The sequence below is a fragment of the Haliotis rubra genome, unplaced genomic scaffold (assembly GCF_003918875.1).
Source record: "Haliotis rubra isolate DU_JTF1 unplaced genomic scaffold, ASM391887v1 Scf1633, whole genome shotgun sequence".
Lineage (NCBI taxonomy): Eukaryota > Metazoa > Mollusca > Gastropoda > Lepetellida > Haliotidae > Haliotis > Haliotis rubra.
The window spans coordinates 27,821-50,853 of NW_025765596.1; the positions used below are offsets into that span (position 1 = coordinate 27,821).

The window sequence follows — 23,033 nt, forward strand, 5'->3', positions numbered from 1 at the left end:
TGTGAAATGCTGGACATACTGAATTACAGATGACACCTGTGTGAAATTTGGGGATCAGGACAAACTGTATTCATTCAATTGCGTACATGTGGGGATCGGAATATCTGCTAGTGCTGTTGGTTGCAAGACGTGTGGTCACTTTGACACAAGTGCTCTTGTTTGCAAGACGCGTGATCACATTAACTCTAGTGAGTGAGGGAATGAGTTAAAATGTAAAGTCACATCGGCAATATTTCAGCCATATCTTGACTAAAACTAGTTCTAAATTTAGAATACATATAGATAATATATAAAACCCTGTCAGCGAAGGACAGTAAAACCACTAGATTATCAAAAAATGAGTTAAAACTAGCTAGCATATATCTTTAAAAGTAGAACACTATTTTTTGACAATACAATGTAAAAATGGGCCAGTAATCGACAACAACTGAAGGTAGATCACCATACTAGGGACCCATTAACTCTAGTGGTCTTTCTTTCAAGACGCATGGTCACATTACATACAGTGGTCTTTCTTGCAAGACGCGTGATCACATTATCACCAGTGGTCCTTCTTGCAAGACGCGTGATCACATTACCTACAGTTGTCATTCTTGCAAGACGCGTGATCACATTATCACCAGTGGTCCTACTAGCAAAACGCATGGTCACATTACCTACAGTGGTCCTTCTTGCAAGACGCGTGATCACATTATCACCAGTGGTCTTTCTTGCAAGACGCATGAGTCACATTACCTACAGTGGTCATTCTTGCAAGACGCGTGATCACATTATCACCAGTGGTCCTTCTTGCAAGACACGTGATCACATTAACTACAGTGGTCTTTCTTGCAAAACGCATGGTCACATTACCTACAGTGGTCTTTCTTGCGTCTCTTTCTTGCAAGGGTATAACAATGTCACGTACATGTACACTGCTACAACCGCGAACACATATATGTAAACCCCCTCAATTAGTACACACGCTTATAAGACGAAATCATTAACCATGTTTAGAATGGCATCGCATTAAAATAGTCATGGCAGGAGCAGTGACCCGGTCACTTCCAACAAGCTACCCTCTTTGAGGTTCCGGGGAAGAACCTTACTCTAAAAGCTACGGAGAACAAGTGCGAGTCGTAATTGATGATTTATAGAGTGACTGGTTTGACTGCGCTTCACTGTACCTTGAATTTTCTGCTAAGTTCAGCTTGAATACACCTGATTGCGGCGTAAAACAGTATTCATTCAAATGCAGACACCATGCTGTTGCTTTATGTACAATGTACCAGCACCTTCACAGACCATCCATCAAACCAAAAGAGCCTCACATTACTCCAAGTTCAAATGGTTTTTAATGAGACCCCGAAGTCAATTAACTTAACCATTTTCTTATGCTGTTACGAATGATCTCGTAATCGTTCTGTAGAAAGGTATACATGACGATTTCACAAACATGGTTCTACCGTTCCAGAACTGCACATTTTGCAAACTGATTACATGGTACAGCTCATATTTCGAGTGACGTGACTTTCGAGTCTACCACAGAGTTTTACACAGATGGTTCGACTATCATATTATGCACAAAACCACTTCGTTCAGTCGACGTATTTCATGCACGGTTATAAAACTTTACGTCCGTTCCTGACGTCTCCTAAATATTGTTGATATTCAGAGTTCACATTGCACAGTTCTCACCCTTTACAGCATCATTAAGAAATGCAGTAAAGAAAACAGTATTTAGTAAGATGTGTTCCCCTGCTACCAGTCAGTTGGCCACCATAGTTCCATACTTGTCTTTAGTATCGTCTCTTGCATTAAGCGCCCGTAGCCAAGGAGCTACACGTTTTCATTTCATTCGCCAATACTGACAGGCTCGCACGAAGCCTGGTAATGATTCCAACTCGCCACGTTCAGGCAGACAGCAACTGGGCCGTTCTTCACGCTAGAAAGGTATACTGCTGCTGTGGTGGGATTACATTTTATGTGCGGACTTTCTTAGTATAGACTCGCCACTTTTCATAGTTCAACCACTTGATATCATAAACACAGTGAGCAGGAAGTTCTATGCGTTAAAACAGAGGTAAGAGGTGAGTATAATTAAAGCTTTTTGATTGATGGGCATATGAAATGTTGAGACACCTGTATGCATCTCAGTATTTTGCTTCAATACATATCCTGTAAGAAATTTTAATATGTGTCCTCTCTACAACAATTAATCCATGGAGCAATTATTTGACATTATTTCAAATGGAACATCTGTTCAATAAAATGCAGGTCTCAGCAATGAGAAGTCAATGCTTAATTTCGTATTTATATCTGATCCTCCTTCGAAATGCATTGTGATATCGGCATGCTAAGATGTCATATTTTACATAGTAATCATATTTTGTTGTGGTGGTATGTAAATAATGTATGTATCGTTGGGTTAGTGAATCAGAACCTCCAGAAAGTTCACGAGAGATATTACTATATCAGATACTTATCATTTTATAGAAAATGTGTTAAGTATGAATCATAGTTTATAGATTAATGCCGTGATATAATTGTGCTACGACAATTCCAGTAAGCACAGAGCTGCGTGGATGCTCTTGCTACTAGCTATTTGTTTGACATCGTTTGACCATAACAATTCTATTCCATGAGTGGCATGCGTTGGCTACAATAGTTACGAGAGGGCCATGCATGAAATTCAAAGTGTTTTTCATCTTCGACATGAAACATGATTCATTATATAGAAACACAATTATGTTGGGTGTTGTGTAAAACGATATACGGTAATCGTCAAAACATTACAAAGACTGCGAACCGCATTCGGTCGGTTAAAATTCACTGTTTTATGGTCCCCAAGTCACTGTACATATGTCGCCGTGATCACACTTGTGTCCCCAAAATGTCCCGTGACAGATGCAACCACAGCGACAGTAGTCTTGACACAAGTGTGTTAAAGCAAAACAATCTACTCCACATTTTATGGTTTATGGTGAATTGGGCAGATATCCTATTGATGTTCATTTAAAAGTCAAAATCATCAACTATTGTTTTAAAGTTATAACTGAAACTGGTACTTTGTGACGAGTTTTATGTTATTTCATCATGTACACATCTTAATGTTGAACGTAATAGGATACTTCCCTCTTATATTTGAAACAATCCACATACGGCCAAATTTATCTCCTTTATGAAATCAGATTATACCCCCTTTTATTTAAACTATCACAGTTCTAAACGATTGTATGTTCTCTATATCATTTGGTATGATTTATGAGAGTAAAATTCTATTCTGTTCTGTTCTGTTCCGTTAATTCCTAATGATTTATAGATGGAAATGAAATGCTTTTATATGGAATCTTTCATGATTGACAATGTATTTTACTCAGTAATAAAAAAATATTATGACTCTATTTCTAAAAGCAGATGTTGGAAGCATTTAAGATATGCGCAAGCACTACCAGCTGAAAAAGCACAGCAACTGCAGGCCGATCCATACAAAACATTTAAGTCAGTCGCACTTCCGTTGACACAAGCTTCAACACGTCGATCTTCTAAAGCAAAACAAACCAATAACCAAGAGGCGGTGAAATGTCAGCTCCATTCCAAATCCCAGCATGGAATAACCATTTTACATGTTATGACCTGTTCAGGAAAGTCATGTGAAGGACATCTGAAATCCTACTGCACAACATTTATTTAGGTTTCGTAGACACGTTACACTGTACATTCACATTGTTACAATTTGTGCGCATAACGTAAGCAATATAATTATTCATTTTCCTCCCTTAGTAAACATATCTGACATTGAATATAAGACATGTCTCTTTAGGAACTACTGAAAATTCTTAAAAATGGAAAAAACAACAACTCTTAAGCGTTTTATTTAAGAATGCTAAGGACCAGCCAGTCAGATATCATGAACATAGTCTCAGTCAACCGTATATTAATCGTGTAACAAAGAATAATGGACATGCATCTCGAACATAAAGTATGGCAGCAGCTATATCAGGTCGTATTGATGTTAATGGTACAGGTCTCAATGGTTGCCATGGATAACTGCAAACAAAGCTTAAGCACTGTACACTGAACATGATGTCATATAGATACAGGTATCATGTAAAGTGCCGCGAAAATGCGTTGTCATATCGGTTCAACGAACGTGTGAAGCTGTGTGTATTACTGTACCGTGGCACATTGATATATACTAACGGAAAAAAGTAACTGGGTATAACATAAAATTGCATAAAAACATCTTTTTGAAAAGTTATAAAAGTAACCCTAAGTGTAACCAAAACACTTAGCCAGAAATGTGATGTCACGTATAGCGCGGGCGCTTTGTGCACAATGAACTTGCATGCTTTTTGACACCTGAACCTAAACTGCGCGTACGTCATGCCACGGCTTATAGAAAATCAGCTCCTCCGCGCCGTGGGTGTGCTGGAAATTGGAATGGCCCAAAATGAAGTGGCCAGACTTTTTGGTGTCCATCGAAACACGATCTCATCTCTATGCAGACGTTTTCAACACAATGTAATGTGTAATGATTTGCCTCGGACCGGCAGTCCACGCGTGACGTCACGTTAGCAAGACTACCAAATTCGGTTGACCCATCTAAAGAATCGATCCCAGACTGCCAATTTGACTCATCGGACCATTCCTGGTGTACGTCCAATCAGTTCCAGGAACCGACTGAGGGACCACATCATCCCGCCCCGGAGGCCTGCACCACGTCCAGTTATGCTCCAACGTCACCGACAGGCACGTCTGACCTGGTGCACACAACATCTACGGTACGGGAGACAAGATTTGGCTAGTATTTTGTTCACTGACGAGTCGAGATTTCATCTGGACAGCTCAGATGGCATCACCAGGGTGTACAGACAGGGGTATGCTGATGCGTGCGCTGTTCAACATTGACAATGGTACGGGGAGTCATCACATCTCATGGTGGGACACAACTTGACTTTGTCAATGTGACAGGTCTGCGATACAGGGATGACACCATTGGGCCTCATGTGCAGCCGTTCATTTAAGGACAGAGTCGTCACATGTCTTTTGTGTTTTGACAGATTTCCTGAAGCAGCAGAACATTTCGGTATTTCCCTAGCTTGCTGTTTTCCGGACATGTCCCTTATCGAGCACGCTTGGGTTTACGTGAAGCTCAGAATCAGCCATTGACGTTAGCTGATTTTGGACAAGCGTTGGTTCAGACATAGAAGAACATTCCCCAAGCTTTAACAATCCCTTAGTTTCGTCTTTGCGTCGTCGTCGACTGATCTTTAACTGATCTCCAAGGACGTGTCGCGATGCCTAGTGTCAAATCGTACAGATATTATCCATATTATTCTGTCAACAGTTAAACAATGATTAAGGGAATCATGTTAATATCTTTTTGCATTAAAATGGCATAACATCAAATTATGCACAGTTACTTTATTCCAGTAGTATATGTTTCAATACAACATTCCCAGAGGAAAAAATAGCCCAGTGGGAATCAGTGTTCACTACAAGTTCATGGGTAAAAATGTCAACTATCGACAACACCCGCACTTGCTCATTAAAGGACAACTAAACTGACAATAAAAGGAATGCGGTAGAATTCTTAACGTTGGATAAAGGCGAATTTAAATGAGTCGGTACTTGGTGTATATGCAATTATTACGTGTATGTGGACATGTTGAAAGATGAGCACATCATTTGTCTTGATTTCTTCACCAAAGTCGATAGGGTGGCTTTGTGGTTAAAGCGTTCGCTCGTCACGTCGAAGAACCGGGTTCGATTCCCCATAATGTGTGGAGCCCATTTCTTGTGTCCCCTCTGTGATATTGCTGAAATATTTACAAAGGCAGTATAAAACCACATTCACTTGTCTCATCCAAATGCAATAATTGAGATGTAATTGTGTGTATTCATTTTCCTAACTGTTTGCCAATATTGTATTCGTCTGAAAATTACCAATGCCACTTCCCGACTTTTCATATCGAAAACAATACTGTTGAAACAAACTTGCATTTAACTATTCCGTAAACATGTCCTAACGGACACTGTTGCTTTCGCTGAAATTTTTACCGATTGTTTTGGCTCCCAATTTACAGGACACATGAAGCTTCCTACAGATTAAAGTATCAGCGTACACTCCCTTTCAGTAAGAAAATTTCTGTTGTTCAAATAACAACATACAGGTTTTTGGTTTTTATCTCCAGAGGGTTCCATACCTCGAAACCAATCGAAGAACGTTTTTCAATCAATTCCTACTCAGTTTACAAAGCTTTGGGCGGCAGGAGGTTAGTGTGTGTCAATGAATTCCATATTGCCCAGACATTCACCGTATAAAAACGACTCCGTCGCGTATTCCTACCCAGCAAGGCCATTGACATTAAAGTCTTAATTTTGAAAAGGATTCAGTCATGTTATAGAATGTTTGTCTGTATTTTTTTCAGAAATCTCTTTTTACAAAATATGAACTCCTATCTAGTGAAGCAGGGGCCTAGGTAGGGTTGGAAAATAAGTATGGGATTTACGTTTTTGATTATTTTCATAACAAGGGACAAAGACAACTCCTTCACTCACACATCCACTCCCTTGTTGTGTAACAGGCCATGGATATACCACTTGTTGACTTTGGCATGCTGTTAAATAATCAGCGAGTCTGTATAGATATCGCTTGGCATGCTGTTAAATAATCAGCGAGTCTGTAATCAGTCTGAAGTAATATAATCTGGCTTTGTGTTATTTTCCGTTATTCAGAAACGTATTTTCATGTTTTTGACAGGTCAATGCAGACTGTATGCAGTTACATGGTTCCGAAATATGGGACTGGAAAATTCTGAACATTCGTTTGTGTAGGCCGTTGCAGTTGAAATACAGTAATGAATCCCTTATATATCTATAAACGATTTGTAGAAATGCATTGAATGAATAATTCCTTAGGAATGTCACGGCCTTTATAAGTACAGTGAAGTAGTGTAAGGAATTATACAAAATGCAACACTCATTATTACTTACACACGCATGATAAACTGATAAAACTGTTTCACATTTAGATCACGCTTGCAAAGATCATGAACAACAGTTACCTTATTTCATTTCATGATTATGCACTGTCAAGAAAGTAACGAATGAGGCCTCACGGATGCTTGTTAACTCCGAAAAGCTTTATTATGTATACATGCACTTCATTTACAACATAGAAAAACTAGATTTGGATTTGAAGACGTTGCATGTATCTTGAAATGAGAAAATAGACAACGAGCTGTGGGTAAGTCAAATGAATGAGATCAAATTCGTTGATGTAACTTCAGCCATTTCTGATAAGGGGTAATACATCATATTCATTCCACAGACCAATCAGCTTAGAGAATAGCTAAAACGCAAATTTTAAAATGGTTGAAAGTAATCAATCTTTTTAACCATTTGTGGAAACATTACAAACATTACATGAAAGCATTCAGTTTATGCTAATGGTCACAAATAATCCTCTGAACAAACCCAATGTTGTTATTCCTTAAGTTGAAAGACAAGTTGTTGGCACTGAAACGCAGTGTTTTCTTTGATGAGGAACATTACATACAGTCATACAACACAATAACTCAGTCATGATTCTTTTCCCGTTTACGTAATTTGTAATGTATATTGACTACTCACTCCATCAAGATAATTACAAAAAATCCTATTTCGTTTGACTGTATAAAATATTGCTCCCATTTGATACTACAAAGCTACATTCGTAATAAACGGAGAGTTATTGGAATATCGACCTCTCTTGTAAATGAAATCATGAGCTTTGTCTAGAGACTGAAACTGAAGCTTTGACTAACGAGCTAACTCTGTTAGTTGGCTTGACTCGTTGAGATAACAGAATGTGTCTTCTTCCGTCGACATTCTCGATCTGAAGATGTTGTTTGATAAGGCACAGCATGTTGGCCCATCATACAAAGAGGAAAATTGGAACAGGGCGGAAGCATGGTCAGAGGAACGTCTTGAGATTTAGATATTTATAGCCACATTTGATTCACTTTCTGAAGTGGTTAATGTACTTCATTTCAAGGCTATAAGTTGATATCGATGGACACATTCACTCACTCAACCACAAACCCGAAAATGCTCTGAAAACAAATCCGTATTCATGTTTAACACTATTGGTTTATTGTTGCCGAAAACTATCGTAAGAAGGTAAAGTCAGTGATTACATTTTCTTATTTAACTTATACATTATAACATATTGGCTTGTATACTAGACACAAGTGATTTACATTTCTTAAAATCTAACGTTTTCCAATTTTCATACATACATAATGACGAAGCATGTTTATATTTAGTTGTGGAATGAAACAGAACACCCATTTTCTCAAAAGGAAACTGGATCAAGGCAAATTATTATTTTGGCATAATACAACTTGTAATATTAGTTGTCTGAGTAAATAAACCCGACGAGCAAAGTTCATTAGTGCAGTAACGTTTATGGAGTACTTTGAAAACTGGATTATATTATAGAAAATATCAACAATTAACACAAAACGTTGCGTTTTAGCGACATTGATCAACCTGTAGGTAACAAGTTCCCTGTAGCCTGTCCATATTCAAATACATTCCAGTTACAACTAGCTTACTGATATACGTCAGTCAACCAAACAAACCTATAACTCAATATGATCTTCAGTTTCTTCAATTAGTAAACTAACTTTCTATCTTTCTATATATTTATCCTTTCAGTGCAATGCCGATTGAAGGCAGCCCCTCACACGGATATGCTGCCCACGGGTCTACTGCTGCCGAAGACAAAATGACCGCATGGGCCTTGGCCGGAACAGATGATAAGTGGATCTAATCATCGCGGACGCTTCATGCCTTCACAATAAATTAGCGTCTTTGTTTTCGAAGCCAGTCCGATAAGAAGAGAGTGGTCCGTCAGAATGAGTTCTCCTAGTCTGCTCATTACTGGTACCATTAATTCAACAGTGGCCTTGCCTGTGAATAGTAGCAGTGTCAATAGCACAAAAGTTGACCTCCGGGATGAAAATTTGGCCGTGATTGAAATTGGCGTTCAAGTTTCTATAATTATCCTAGCAGTCATCGGCAACTCAGTTGTCATGTTGACGCTGAAGTTCAGAAAGAAAAAGCTGTCAAGAATGCATCTCATGATTGTTCATCTCAGCTTGGCAGACTTATTTGTGGCTTTCTTTAATGTACTACCTCAACTCGCCTGGGATATTACATACAGATTCGTAGGAGGAGACCTACTTTGCAGGCTTGTGAAATATTTTCAAATTGTTGCTATGTACGCCTCGTCATACGTGTTACTGACGACAGCCGTTGATCGTTACTACGCCATCTGCCGGCCTCTTACCAGCGCAACATGGACTTTCGGAAAGATTCAAAAACTTGTCATGGTAGCGTGGTTTGTCTCCCTTGTTTTTAGCATACCCCAAGTTGCGATATTTTCCTACAGGGAAACTGCGCCAGGAACGGGAATCTACGATTGCTGGGGTGTTTTCGAACCAGAGTGGAAATTACAACTGTACATTACTTGGATTACCCTTTCGGTTTACATCATTCCCACCCTAATTCTAGCTCTGGCGTATGGATGCATATGTCATTCGGTTTGGAAAAGTGGGAAAATGGCCCAGACACTTACACCAAGGTTTACTCTTCAGAATTCCAGAGTTTCGGGCAAATCCAATACCATGGACAGTGTATTATCAAAAGGGGTGCTTGAAGAAAACGTCCAGCCAGTGCAAATGAAGCCACCAGTTCACGGGATATCAAGAGCAAAAATGAAAACAATCAAATTGACAATGACAGTTATTATCTGTTATTTAATCTGCTGGTCGCCGTTTTTCATAGCGCAGATGTGGGCGGCGTTTGATCCTAATGCTCCATTTTATGGTAAGTTCCTTAGTGTATCCGACAAAATCGCTAGAAATCTCTCTTGCCAACGTGCCCATCAAGGATAAAAAAACACAACAAATCGATCTTATTCCATATAGTAAGTAATTTTTTATGGAAGAACACAGCACGCATCAAACCATTTTCTGTGCTATATTTGACAATTATATATATATATATATATATGTGTGTGTGTGTGTGTGTGTGTGTGTGTGTGTGCGTTTAGGAACTTTGAAAAATGTATTTAAACACGGAACGACATCAGAAGCTTCATCGTTTGTAACAGTTATGAAAAGGATTGTATTGGATTTGGAATCCCTTTCATATCACCTAAACATATGATCTCATTTGAAATAATAACAGCCTTAGTCAGATGATTAAACGTGGTTGTTTCAGAAGAATTATGTTTCAAGTCTACCCGTAGGCTGGGACAAACCAGTTCACAAAATTGTTTCTCACAGACGTTGCCCGATGTGAAAAAACCCACAGTTCCAGCTTAAACGAGTGTACTCGAATTTGGACCAACCAAACCCACAACTGGTATTATGCTCAACATGCTCGTCCCGCAATGGCGTGGTATCAGCCAATGAGCGTCATCAACCTTTCCACTTTCTAGCTTCTTACAACTGGCATTCATTACCTGAATGGTAATGTGATGTATTGAAAATGTTACTGATTTACACACTCGTGTTTCAATTGCATCATTGAAATTGCAGTTGTGTTGAGACTGATAGTTTATATAGAATGCGCAGATACATGCATATCGTGATTACCGATATACTAATAATGATGTGATCGGGGAAAAACAGAATCGAATGTCACATGTGCCACAGCAATGCTTGAATATTACGTATTCCTTTGTTCAGAAAACCTTTTCAAATTATAATCCGAGGTAAAGTGAAGCCAAGTCTTAGAAGCCAAGGACAGTTAATGGGAATGATATCACACCGAAGAGTGAGAGAGTACTGTTTTCCGCCGCTTTTAGCAATATTCCTGGAATATCACTGAGAGGGACACCAGAAAAGGGCTTCATACATTGTACCCGTGTAGGCAATCGAACCCGGGTCTTCAGCGTGATGAAAGGACGCTTTAACGTTTAGACTATCCTATCGCCCCGCACAGCAAAGAAGGTGACTAAAAGCGAATACTCCGATCATCAGGAAAGAATGCATTCAAGTGGAAGGTGCAGTGATTTTCAATGCACATGTTTGATAATAGTCTAATCTAGTATTTTGCTTTTAAACCCCAAACTACATTGCCGAAAAGTCGCAGAAGGTAACGTAACTCCCAGTGTAAGTTTACCAGGTTGAAATCGATCAGCGTGTTTTAAAGATGACATATCGTTTAAGTGTTTAGTGTTTAAGATGTATGTGTCCTGTTAAATCAAAACAGGTTGGTCATTTAACAAGAAATAAAATGTCATTTCCAGGATGGAAAATATAAATAATCTGATAACCGAACCCATGCACATTAAAATTACTGCCGCCTTTCTTGACACCTTCTGTCAATCCATTTGCTGAAAAAGTTCCCAGAGTGACAGTATCAGAGCTCATCTGGAGTAATTTACCAGCTTCAGGATGGATAAATGGTGAGATACGTGGGGTCAATTGTCCTGCTACAATCCCTCATTTTGACAGACGCTGGAACGGTCCGTTTGTTAACAGCAGTGTCGGGCGTACACGGACTTCATAATTAGGATGTTCAATTGCAGACAGTATACAATAGGGCCTGTAACAGGGCTACTTCCGGTACTAAGCTGGTCCTTTGCGTGCACCCCCTTGCGATATGTAGGGCGGAACCAAGCTTACTTCCGGTACCAGATGTCCGGTGGCAGGCGTATATTCAAGAACCAGTTCTGGTTCCAAATTGCGCAACCGACAAATATGACTTTACTAGACCGGACCAAGTGTACAACAGCTGTCACAGCTGTTGACGGTCGATTATAGGATTGTCGGTTCCTTACTGTCAACAGACTACTATGAGACCACTTGTGTGAATCGTTGTCACCGGAAGTACTAAGGGCTCGCGAAGTGCCGTGACCTACTTATGTGCCCTATGATTGCAGACAGCATACATTAATGCATCACCCATAGTCATCTGTTGACTTGATGTGTAGTGAAAGTAAACTGAAATATAACGTTACATCATCTTTACCTGTGATGGTTGTGAAGATTCATTTCATTCTTTAGTTTTCCATGGGATTTTACAGACATATCAACATCCTGAGTAGTGGAGAAAATACTTGGCGCACTGAAGTACATACGGTTTAACCGACTGGTGGAATGCTCATATGTTGGTTAGACACTGTGGTGTTATTTGATTTTTGTGTTTTGAAGGGTGCTGAGATTATTGTAATATATCTTTTGACATTTCCAGTGCTATTCTCAGAGTGGCTACCATACCTATGCTACTATTTCATTACCATGCTTGACTCAAATGAAGTCATGACATTTGAGACCCAGAAAGTTAATTAAGATTCCGTATCATTATCAACTGTATTTACTATATTAAATACCTTTCTTGGACATACAAAGACAGTTAATTCGTCATGAAAATAGTATTCCGTACATCCATGATCTAAAACTGGAACTTTATTGTGTTCAGTATTAGTTACAAGATTATAGGTTTAGGTATAATTAAAACAGGTGCATCATGATAATAACTGATAACGTTGAAGAACATTGGATTGATTTGGGATAATAAATATGTGTTCTAGTCATTGCCATGATATTGTGCCTTTGAACGCAATAGGATATACCAGAATAAAACGGTGTTGTTACGGTACGATGTAGTAAGTGAATTTAGTTGTACGCCGCTTTTAGCAATATTCCAGCAAAATCACGGCGGGGGACACCAGAAACGGGCTTCACACATTGCACCCATGTGGGGAATCGAACCCGGGTCTTCGGCGTGACGAGCGAACGCTTTAACCACTTAGCTACCCCTCCGCCCCCGGTACAATGTTAGGCATATTTGATTTTTTACTTTCTGTTACAGATTGCCTGACATTAAAACACCGTAGAACTGTATCTATAGAACTTAGTATGACTTGTGTATGTGTGGTCAAAGCAAGGGTATTATATTTCGGCTACATTATATGTACAAAGGAACAACATTGCTGTGTCACGTGTGTAAATCCTGAACCGTGATATTTTGTTGTGCCCAAATTAGCAAATGCCACAATGATAAAGGAGCAATCAATAACATTTGTTCTGCGCCATTAATATCGTTGATTTTCAAATCCACGTAAAACAATGCTTCTCCTAATGCTTTAGTGCAAAATATTGATCAGATTAGAAATAACGTCGTCTTCTATGTGATGAACGCCTGTTAGCTATTGGTATGCGTCAGATTAGTAGAACCCAGCAAGTGGAAGTCTTTCACTTTAATGCAGATACAGAATAATCGGCCCGCAAATGGCCAGTACCACATCAGAAACCAGGCTTTAACAAATCGAGCCAAAATAGCCCACGAATTTGTTGTTGACTTGCGCCAGGCCACCGTCACTAACCAGACAATTAGAAATTGTCTGCATGCAGATAATATGCATACTCGGCTACCACGTGTGCACAAATTGGCACTTTCCAGACAGACACTAATGACGTTTGCAGCTTGGATACTTGGGGAGCTGTCTATGGTCTCGTGTAATGTTGTGTAGATGAGTCCAGGGTCACTCTGGACGTTCTTGAAATACGTGGCCGTGTCACTGGGGATGCGTCTGATCAAGCAACCTCAAAGGTTCAATTGTTTACTGTACATCCTTGTCGTCTTCGTTTAGAACAGAACTATACATCACCAACATGTTCTGCTGATTGTAATGTAACAACTCGTCCTTCCGTTTTCTTATCCACCCATCTATCCATCAGCATCACTCGGGACATGTTTCTATACTCTGTGAATATATTCCCTACTCCTCTGGTGTACATTTTGCAGAAAATAGTGAGAGCAAAGTGGGTGGGTTTAGTTCCATGCCGCGTTTAGCAGTAATCCAGTTACATCACGATGTGTCAGCTGAACTTGGGGAGAACTTAGAAGCGATGTCTGTCTTTGACGTTTGCCATTCTTGCGAAACATTAGGCACATAATCGGCTCGTACTTAGATCGTGAAAACACTGTAGTACGTAGACTCTCCAAGGATTTGCTTGAAATCTGAAATTTCAATTTCTGAGAGAAACCGAATTCAATTATGTCAAATCTGCATGCACTTAGCATCATTTTCACTGCAGTTTCACAAAACAAAATGTTCATTTCTAGTTCTTAGGGACATTTGTCACTCAACTGATATAGCATGAACATGGATATAATCCTTGAACGTCAGTTTCAGTTTGTCAAAATTGAGAGCAAATGTCATCTGGACTTTGTCATAGAAAACATCAATGTGAAAAATGAGGACAGGGCATTAAGGCCAGACGTAGGTATCTCCTTGAGCGCCATCTGTTTGTTATTTTACACATACGAGTCACTAGTTGAATTCGAATGTGCAAAATCGAGACAAGGAAATTTGACAAAGATGTTCAAGTTTTCAAAAGCTTGAGGTATGTCGATTATCTGACATTAGGCTTGTAGAGGATACGACAAATATGATACCTAATGCAATTGCCTCTTTTAACAAGTACCATGTCTTCCAGTGTGTGTTCACTGGTGAATAAGTTACTAGCTTCATATTGTTTGTGACGTTCAAGGATCTTTCAGAAATATCTACCTATGACATTCATCTCATTTGATGACCCAACGGACAAGAGAAACTTAACCACATTGAAAATGAAATTGCAAAAATGTACAAAACATATGTTCACACTAAATCAGTGCGAAACACACCTTTCAAGCACAACAATACTCCATGTGATACACATCCACGACATGTGTTAGGAGAAAGTGAAGAACACGTGTAATCATGGTGTATAAATGAGACTGACGGGATGTGAGACTCGTGATAAATAATACCCACTGAAATGCCACGACTGACACTGGAACAGTCCGAGAGGGATCTGGGTCTGATATTAATGGGAAGAACCTATGTCCACATCGTTGCAACAAACAGACCAGAGTAAAGTCGCTTAATAAAGACCGGCACTTGCGTCCTACATCGATTCAGTAAAATGGCAGACTATGACCAGGCAACTCAGGGCTCAAGAAACTGGGACTTACAGCCCTTACAAAGGACAGGTTATGACAGCGGAATGCCGTCGTTGGTAGCGCCGTGACTGGCAGAGGGTTGTCTCCAGTAATGAAAGCCGTATCTGATGGAAGAGAGTGGGATGGGGAAGAATTTGTGGGCTTGAAAAAAACACACCACTGGCCATCCTTAACTGAAATTTGACAGCTCAGCGTTACATGGATGACGTTCAGCTGTCCCTTCCTCCATTTCCCTCGCCATTTATCATAACAGCTGCTATGCCGTGTCCTTTATCAGCATGGCAAATCCAGACCCGCACATCCCTAATTGTGCACAACTTCCTTGCAGTTAGCAAACCTTTCCACTGATTCACATCATAACCTAAGAAACAGAGGATGGCTGTCAAATTACTATTGCCGTGAAACAAGACAGTTCGTCTACCATTCTGTTACAAACATAAATGTGTGTAAAATTTATAGAACTACAATAGTTTTGATAGAGATGTGTACCATTCAGCATTACACGCAAAACTACAGACGAATATGCTACTGTCCTTGAAATGTATGAAATACATATTGATCATCATTAATGCCCATCGTTTCAAATCATGTTTCGTCCAAAAACAAAGAACCTGATAGCTAAAACACAAATTGAGCGTGCATCCAGAACACAACCGCCTTTCGGCACTGAGCTCCTTGGCCCTATGTCATGCATGTGACATGTCAGAAAAATGTCTTACCTTACGGAACCAATAAGAAATCTGGATTTTGAATGGTACATGCTGGAATTTTCCAAAGACAGGTTGCAAGGCATTTTATCTTGCAGCCATCTACCGATAGTTGTGATCTGCATCGATCGATGATAATGAAAGTATCGATGATCGTGCCCTTCAGGTGCACCTCGAGTGACGTCAACCATATCTCCTTCGCCTCTACGAAACCTGCACGTAACGACGACTGATACCAGAACGTCAGCTTCTTGAGTGAACGAACAGTTTTTTAGACTTGTGCTGTAATCAGCAGCTAACATTGCCGATACTGACTATTTTCGAACACTGCAAGAATAATTACACAGCCTGGAACTTTGTGAATTTCCCATTGATCTAGGATGTGATCAGTTCTATGAAAGAAATGATATTTATGTCAATTTGAAACAAGTTAAAAAGATGCGACTTGTTTTGGGGCACTATATGTTGTTGATTGTCTGTGTTTAATACTGATTAGTATTATATTGTTTGCTGAGCTGAACCTTCTTTTGTGTGGATATTTGAAACTACAACGATTGCGGGAATGTTTAACGTTATACTCGACAATATTCAACAACTCTCTGTGCTCTAAGTCAAGTCTGTGTTTTATTTTGGAGGCTAATTCTAGCTGGAAATCTGTCCTCAATGCTTGTGGCGGCAAAAAAGACATGGAACAAACACAAAATTTCTTTTCTTTGCGCAACATACTCATGTTTATGTGGTTTAAACGGTAGCTATACCCTGGTTCGATTCTCGACAGGGTTAAATGTGTTAAGTTCAATCTACATTCTCCGATGTGAAGTGGAATGGGCTTTTAAACCAACTGATTCATTCATATGCCTAAAGTTTTATAAAAAATATGTCGTTTATCACATCGTCTCAAATCGATTAGGTTGGCCTTGTTTTTGCCATGTACACGTGTCCACTCTGTGAAGAGCTGATAATGTTGTGTTTATTTGAAATGAAACTAAAAGGAGATCATGGCATTGCAAATGCATTCACATTCAAAGTTTTTTATTGTGTGAAAAACAGGCACATCGGATATTACCCCCCTTCCGTTTACATGATTTGTCCATTGAAGACAATTCTTCGAGCTTAGCCATTATTTGGTAAAATATTCATTTCTGAAAAAAATGTTACGTTGAATGGCGTATTTTGAGCCCTACATCGAGATAGTGCTATCGTTTAAATGTATATTTCATCGATCATGCATAAATGGACTAACGTGAAACACGTCCAAGGAATTAATTTATCACATGAAGCGAAAATAATTGCACAAAACATTCCTATGTTGGAAGGCACAACTCGTTATTCAAGCAGGCAGCTTAGGGATAGAATCATGTTGTTTAATTTCACCGTCTGATACTCAGATTGATTTTGTGCTGGGGTAACAAATATGCATTAGCATTCCGAGTCATTATTGTTCTTATTCTTGGACTTCATCAACCAGGATTGCATGGCTTTTTCATGCCTTTCGGGTTGAACTGTGATTCTGGAGTCATTTTGTTACTGACATTTAACAGGCATTCGCCAACGTTTTGGTTTGGATGGAATACATCATTACACCGAGTGTTACACGTCGTTAATAATTAAACCTGTGTGGGCAGGAAAATATATTGCTGATCTAAACAAAAGCTGGAAACAAATACAAAATTGAGAACATGGAATAATTTGCTAAAATCAATACGGAACCTGATGTATGAAAGTGAAAGAAGCTGGCTAAGTTTGTATATTTCAGTTACTTGATTGATTGATTGATTTGAAGCAACAGATACAAAAGTAATTCTATTACTGAAAAGATACAAAAGTAATTCTATTACTGAAGTAACTGATACAAAAGCAAATTCTATGCAACGGAATGTCATGTATATATATTCATTTTGACAGATGATTGTAGTCTTGGGATAACGAAAAGGGTTTGTCGAGTTTACTTGTATAGTAGTTTTGTTGGATTGCTACAAAATGTAACTGCAATCTATGCTTCGTATTTGAAAAGCAGTAATACACTATTCATCTATCCCTGTATACCTGCCCCTCTTGGTTAAAAGCGTATATATCAAACAGTAGCCTATACCTTTTTGGCTCCCAACCAAGCACAATATCCGCACCATGACTATACGTAGATATATGTAATTTTGATCATATTCTGTTTTTATATACGTGACATGAAGAAAACGATGACATTCGATAATAATTCTAATTTGACCGGGAGATTACTCAGAAAGGCTGTATAATATCCATCTGTCTTCATCTACTGAAACAGATTTTCTGTAACGTGTTCGTGAAGGTGTGCATGTGATCTTGTTCTGTTTTGTTCATTGTAACCAATTTTCACCACGAAGTGACCAACACGAACAGATGCCTACAGTCGTAGATAGCATCACGTAATCTGTCTGACTAAATATGCTTAAGTGTGGAGGCAAAGCTGATACGTGCTATCTCGTTTGTCCTTTTATTTGTCCACGACAATGATAGAAAAATGCAACACAGACTGGTGGAATAATCTGATCATAAATGTCTAGACTTGGCCTGGTAACTGAACACTATTATCCTTCCGTTTCAGTGTGTCTCGTAATTACTATTCTGTCGAATACAAAGTAATTATGTGATGTGTTTTCATGTTACAAACATTCATTTTAGTGTATTTGAGCCATGGGACAAATCCTTTACTGAGACAGAATTTGTGAAATGCTGAACATCCTCATTGATAACATCTATGATGCTTCTTGAAAGTGCCTTTAAGCAGGCATCCTCAGGTTCCACCCTTGCTGATCTGTTGATTATACTTAGACATGGTGAGTTGTAAAGAGCTATGGACAAGATTTTATGTCATATAATATATAAACAAACCAGTCAGTCACGTGATCGATGAACCGGATATGAAGTTGGATAATTTGGAATTAGGACAGAGATTTCAATGCATCAAAGTAAAGAATAACATTTGGGAAATGGATCTATTTGACAACACATTCAGAGTCAGTTCACAACTCTTGCTTTTGTTTGTCAGGGTTACAAATCAAAACGTTTTTGGTGGACAAGTGGAGGACATTTCCAAATTCAGTGTGAAGTGTCATGCAATTCCCTTTGGTAAAACTCTGAAAAGTAAATGCCTGTGTATGAGGCTACGCCCACGTTTCCGCAAGACCCTGATATCCAGGACCCTTATCACCACCTTGCAAGACACACACACACACACACACACACACACACACACACACACACACACACACACACACACACACACACACACACACACACACCACACACACACACACCACACACACACACACACACACACACACACACACACACACACACACACACACCACACACACACACACACACACACACAGTGTTCTTGTAACCAGGTGGCTGAAGGTCACGTTTGATCATATCGAATTGAAGGACGTTATCCCATAAAATGTGATTTTACCGAATTGTGTTAATTTGTGTGCGAATCATGTCGAATACAAGTTCTCGATGAATTTTTATGACCTGTTCCGTTGCTTCGTGTGATCTATTGCAAATTGTAAGAGGTCTCGTAATCGTTTACAGCATGTCATTTATCAATACAACGATTTTACATTATCATTGACAGGCTTCCTAGTTGGACAATAGTAATGGGTCTATAATTGTGTAATTGCAATAGAAATACGATATACCCTCTGGGAGAGAGCAATTAATTATCCGCGTTAAGTTTAGAATTGGTGTCTGTTTACTGTATGTGGGAAATGATGCAATCTCAACGGCAACAACTGCATGTCCTGGAGACACTGATTGATATATTTGTGACTTCTTTGATGCACATACGAATCCATATCGACAATTTCAAACTACGAAGCTCAAAATATACTAATAACACACAACATATACTCATGGAAACGAATAAGGGAAAATATGAAAGTACAAGAGTTCCTTTATTTATTTCCAGACTTTCAACCAGAGTGCATTATAAAGCATGAAAAGGAAACCGGAAAAGAGTATGGGAACACTTGCACTTTCGTGTGTTCCCTTATTCGTTTCCATGAGTATATCGGAACACTTGCACTTTCGTGTGTTCCCTTATTCGTTCTATTTGTTGTAGGATTATTGTCCAACAGATCAGTGCATCTTTATGTTTAGGGTGCAAATACTCTATATGTTTATTGTAATGCTACTGTGTCCAGTTTCAACTTGATCGGTATCATAAACTGCTACTTACTCGACTGTTCTTTCTTTCTATAACAGGGGAAATTGATAAAAGGCATAACATAAATCTCAAAGCTGACTGACCTATATTTATCAGTAGATATATGCAGATGACCACGATGATGATTATGTTATATACTACCGCACTAAGTCTGTTTGCCTATATATGTTATAGAATCAGAGCGATGATATTTTGAAATCATGTCCGTAACGCAACAGCGCGTTCAGGGCCCCGTTCCTCAAAGCGATTGTAGCGCTACAACAGTCGTAAGTCTATGTTAAAGTATGGGAGTTACGATCAACTTTGCGCTACGATCGCTTGGAAGAACGGGGCCCAGGTCTTTTCGTGACATTAGGGTTAAGGACATTTAAATACGAAAAAGTGATCAAGATGTGCATTTATGTGTAGATGATAATGACATAAAGTGTTTGATACCACGAAATGATGATATACTATATGGGATAATACAAATATTAATTCAAAAAGGTTTCTACATGTACAGGAAAAACACGAGTGTCTGAACAAACTTAGTTTATGACGATTGTTTTTACTCAAGAACTGACTTGAAATAGCTTATACAAAACTAGCATGTTAATAATCAAATTTCTCCTGAAAACCTTAAATCTCTACATGTCAGTGTTCCTCTTCATTCCAGGTCCAATCTATTCAATTATCCTGCTCCTCGCCAGTCTCAACAGTTGTACCAATCCCTGGATCTACGTGGCCTTTAGCGACACCGTCTGCAGCGAACTGAAGAAGCTCTTTGTCCGACAAAACAGAGGCCGGAGAGACGACCAGGTCCAATGTGTTTGTGTTAGTTGTTTTAGAACTGCAGACCCACGTGCCAGCTACCGTCTCAGCCAAAGATGTGAAACCAACTAGACAATGTACAATACCTGCACAGACACATGTGGCAACACGATGTCGTAAAATGGACCTTTTCAAGACAGCCAACCTGTTCATTGTCGTAAACATCATATATTACTAATTCTTACTTGATAGATATGCATTGAATTGTTGATCACTGGATTATCTGATCCAGACTCGATCATTTACAGACCGCCGCCATATAGCTGGAATATTGCTGAGTGCGGCCTTAAACAACACTCAATCAATGTACATTTAAGCTAACAATATAGGTAGGCATGAAGAAGTAAGAGAAGAGAACATGGACAATGTACATATTTCACTTCCGTTCACGGACAATATCCATGAATGTTCATAATTCATTTGTACCATAATCTCATGCTAACATTTTCATTTTGTATATATTGATAATTTACTGCAAGGAGTGTTAGGTTAATATTTCCATATACTCATGTCTTGAATAGGAAAGAGGAATTAGTGATATGATTACAGAAGTAATCAGTGTAAATGTCAGAAAACCTCTTGATGTCAATAATCTGAGCTCTCATTAAATGTATTGCAACAAATCAAACATCAATGTGAATTATGTGTGTGATAATTAGAAATAATGTGGCTGTAATCTCATGCAATTGAACATGGACCAATCAGGCTTTTCACATGTAGATGGGAATATGCACGCTGCCTGTAATTTTGTAAAGGATATTAATGATTGTATATATGCATGTCACGCTAGGGTTTAGTTGATTCAAGTTTGATTTTGAACTGACATCATTTTGAAAAAGAGGAATAGATGTATGTTATTTTGCCAGTTTTCACTAACGGATCAAATATTTAATTAATCAAGTATGTCCAACAACTATGTACTCAGCATGTATATATATGGCTGCCACATAATTGTCTCAATCAGTCTTGTTCATTCATATTCAATGTGTGTCCACGGACACTGGATATTCCAGTAATCGCACCTAGTTGATTTCAATTTAACTGGTTTGTGATCCTGAGCTTGGCAGTGCGGAGCCCAATTCGACAAGAATGGTGTGACTAAGCTATTGTTATAAAGTAAACCCCTCACTATCGATACCATTTTAGAGGAATTTCCAGGAATACTGACATCAGTTAAAAAGCATGACCGTAGCACTGATACTTGGTTAATGCTTCGAGCTCTAAAGAAAAGAAAATATTTTGACACATGCCGCATACCACTAACTTTCAAAGGTCATGGCTGTCTGGTTTCAACACAATGGAACGTATTTATGAGAGGAACCAACTTTCACAAGACATTGGCATTGTGATGACCCTTGACGCACAAGCGATGTAGTTTGGGTGCCGGGAAATGGCCTATCATTGATTTTAATCAAACCTGTTTGTGTTTGAGAACAAAGCAAACTGATTTTGGACGCTGTGATTACATCGGATCAATTCTTACCTTTCCTAATTTGATCAAGCAACATTTATAAATGCACAAGAAGGAACGTGTATTGAATGAGAAGAGCCTTGAGGACTTACAGAAATATAGTGTTGCAAATCTTCCGTTCAACAGTATTAATATTAACGACTGATTCGATGAAGCATTCACCATGGGAATTTGTAGTTACCCTTGATGTTTCCACAAAATGACTGACAAAGAGCAGATGTCAGAATAGGTCGGATTTAATAAAGCTGTTTATAAAACATCTTTGAACTCCCCAACATAAGAAACATTCACATAGTGGAGTGGTACACTGAAGTCTTTGTCGATGTACATGGCGTTCGGTTTCGTTCTCTATTGAGTTCATAATGAAGGATAATTACATACACACATTTTCACTTGGATGTGTTTTAGGTATGATTATATTCTCTCTTGGTATCTATTCATCAGTTTCCATTGATTGCAGTTGTGTTTACCGTGTTTAACATTTGCAAGACTTTACTCTTCGATTAATAAAATAATTCTGTACTACCAAACTGTACTGTGTGTTCATGGCAACCACAAGCATCTTTTTATACTATAATTATTCTAATAATATGTAGGTTGATTAGCGAGAAATACAAACTGACTTAAATGTGGGCATTCTGAGCACACATTCAGCGAACATTCAGTGAAGGCTCTATATTTTACGGCCCGAAGCGTCCATAAAACCTTTTTACATGAAGGCTGCTTTAGCTCATGCATTATGAGCTAAAGCATTATTTTATTGTACTTCATATAACTGTCATGTTATGTTTGGTCTATTTGGTACGTTTTATGTGAAATCCTTAATGCTAACGTTACTGTTTTA

At 38.8% G+C, this 23,033-nt stretch overlaps 1 protein-coding gene across 1 annotated transcript; it reads left to right on the forward strand.

The window, feature by feature from the left end:
- The first annotated feature begins 1,783 nt into the window (after positions 1–1,783).
- Positions 1,784–22,714, forward strand: LOC124271795 (cephalotocin receptor 1-like). The gene is made up of 3 exons (XM_046706948.1): positions 1,784–2,069; positions 8,686–9,858; positions 20,564–22,714. The coding sequence occupies exons 2-3, from the start codon at positions 8,886–8,888 to the stop codon at positions 20,788–20,790; spliced, it is 1,200 nt and encodes a 399-aa protein (XP_046562904.1). The 5' UTR covers positions 1,784–2,069; positions 8,686–8,885; the 3' UTR covers positions 20,791–22,714.
- The last annotated feature ends 319 nt before the right edge of the window (positions 22,715–23,033 follow it).

Coding starts and splice junctions, on each gene's coding strand:
- LOC124271795 (XM_046706948.1), top strand. CDS start 8,886: ATGAGTTCTCCTAGTCTGCTCATTACTGGTACCATTAATTCAACAGTG. Junction 9,859..20,563: donor TCCTAATGCTCCATTTTATG/GTAAGTTCCTTA, acceptor TCTTCATTCCAG/GTCCAATCTATTCAATTATC.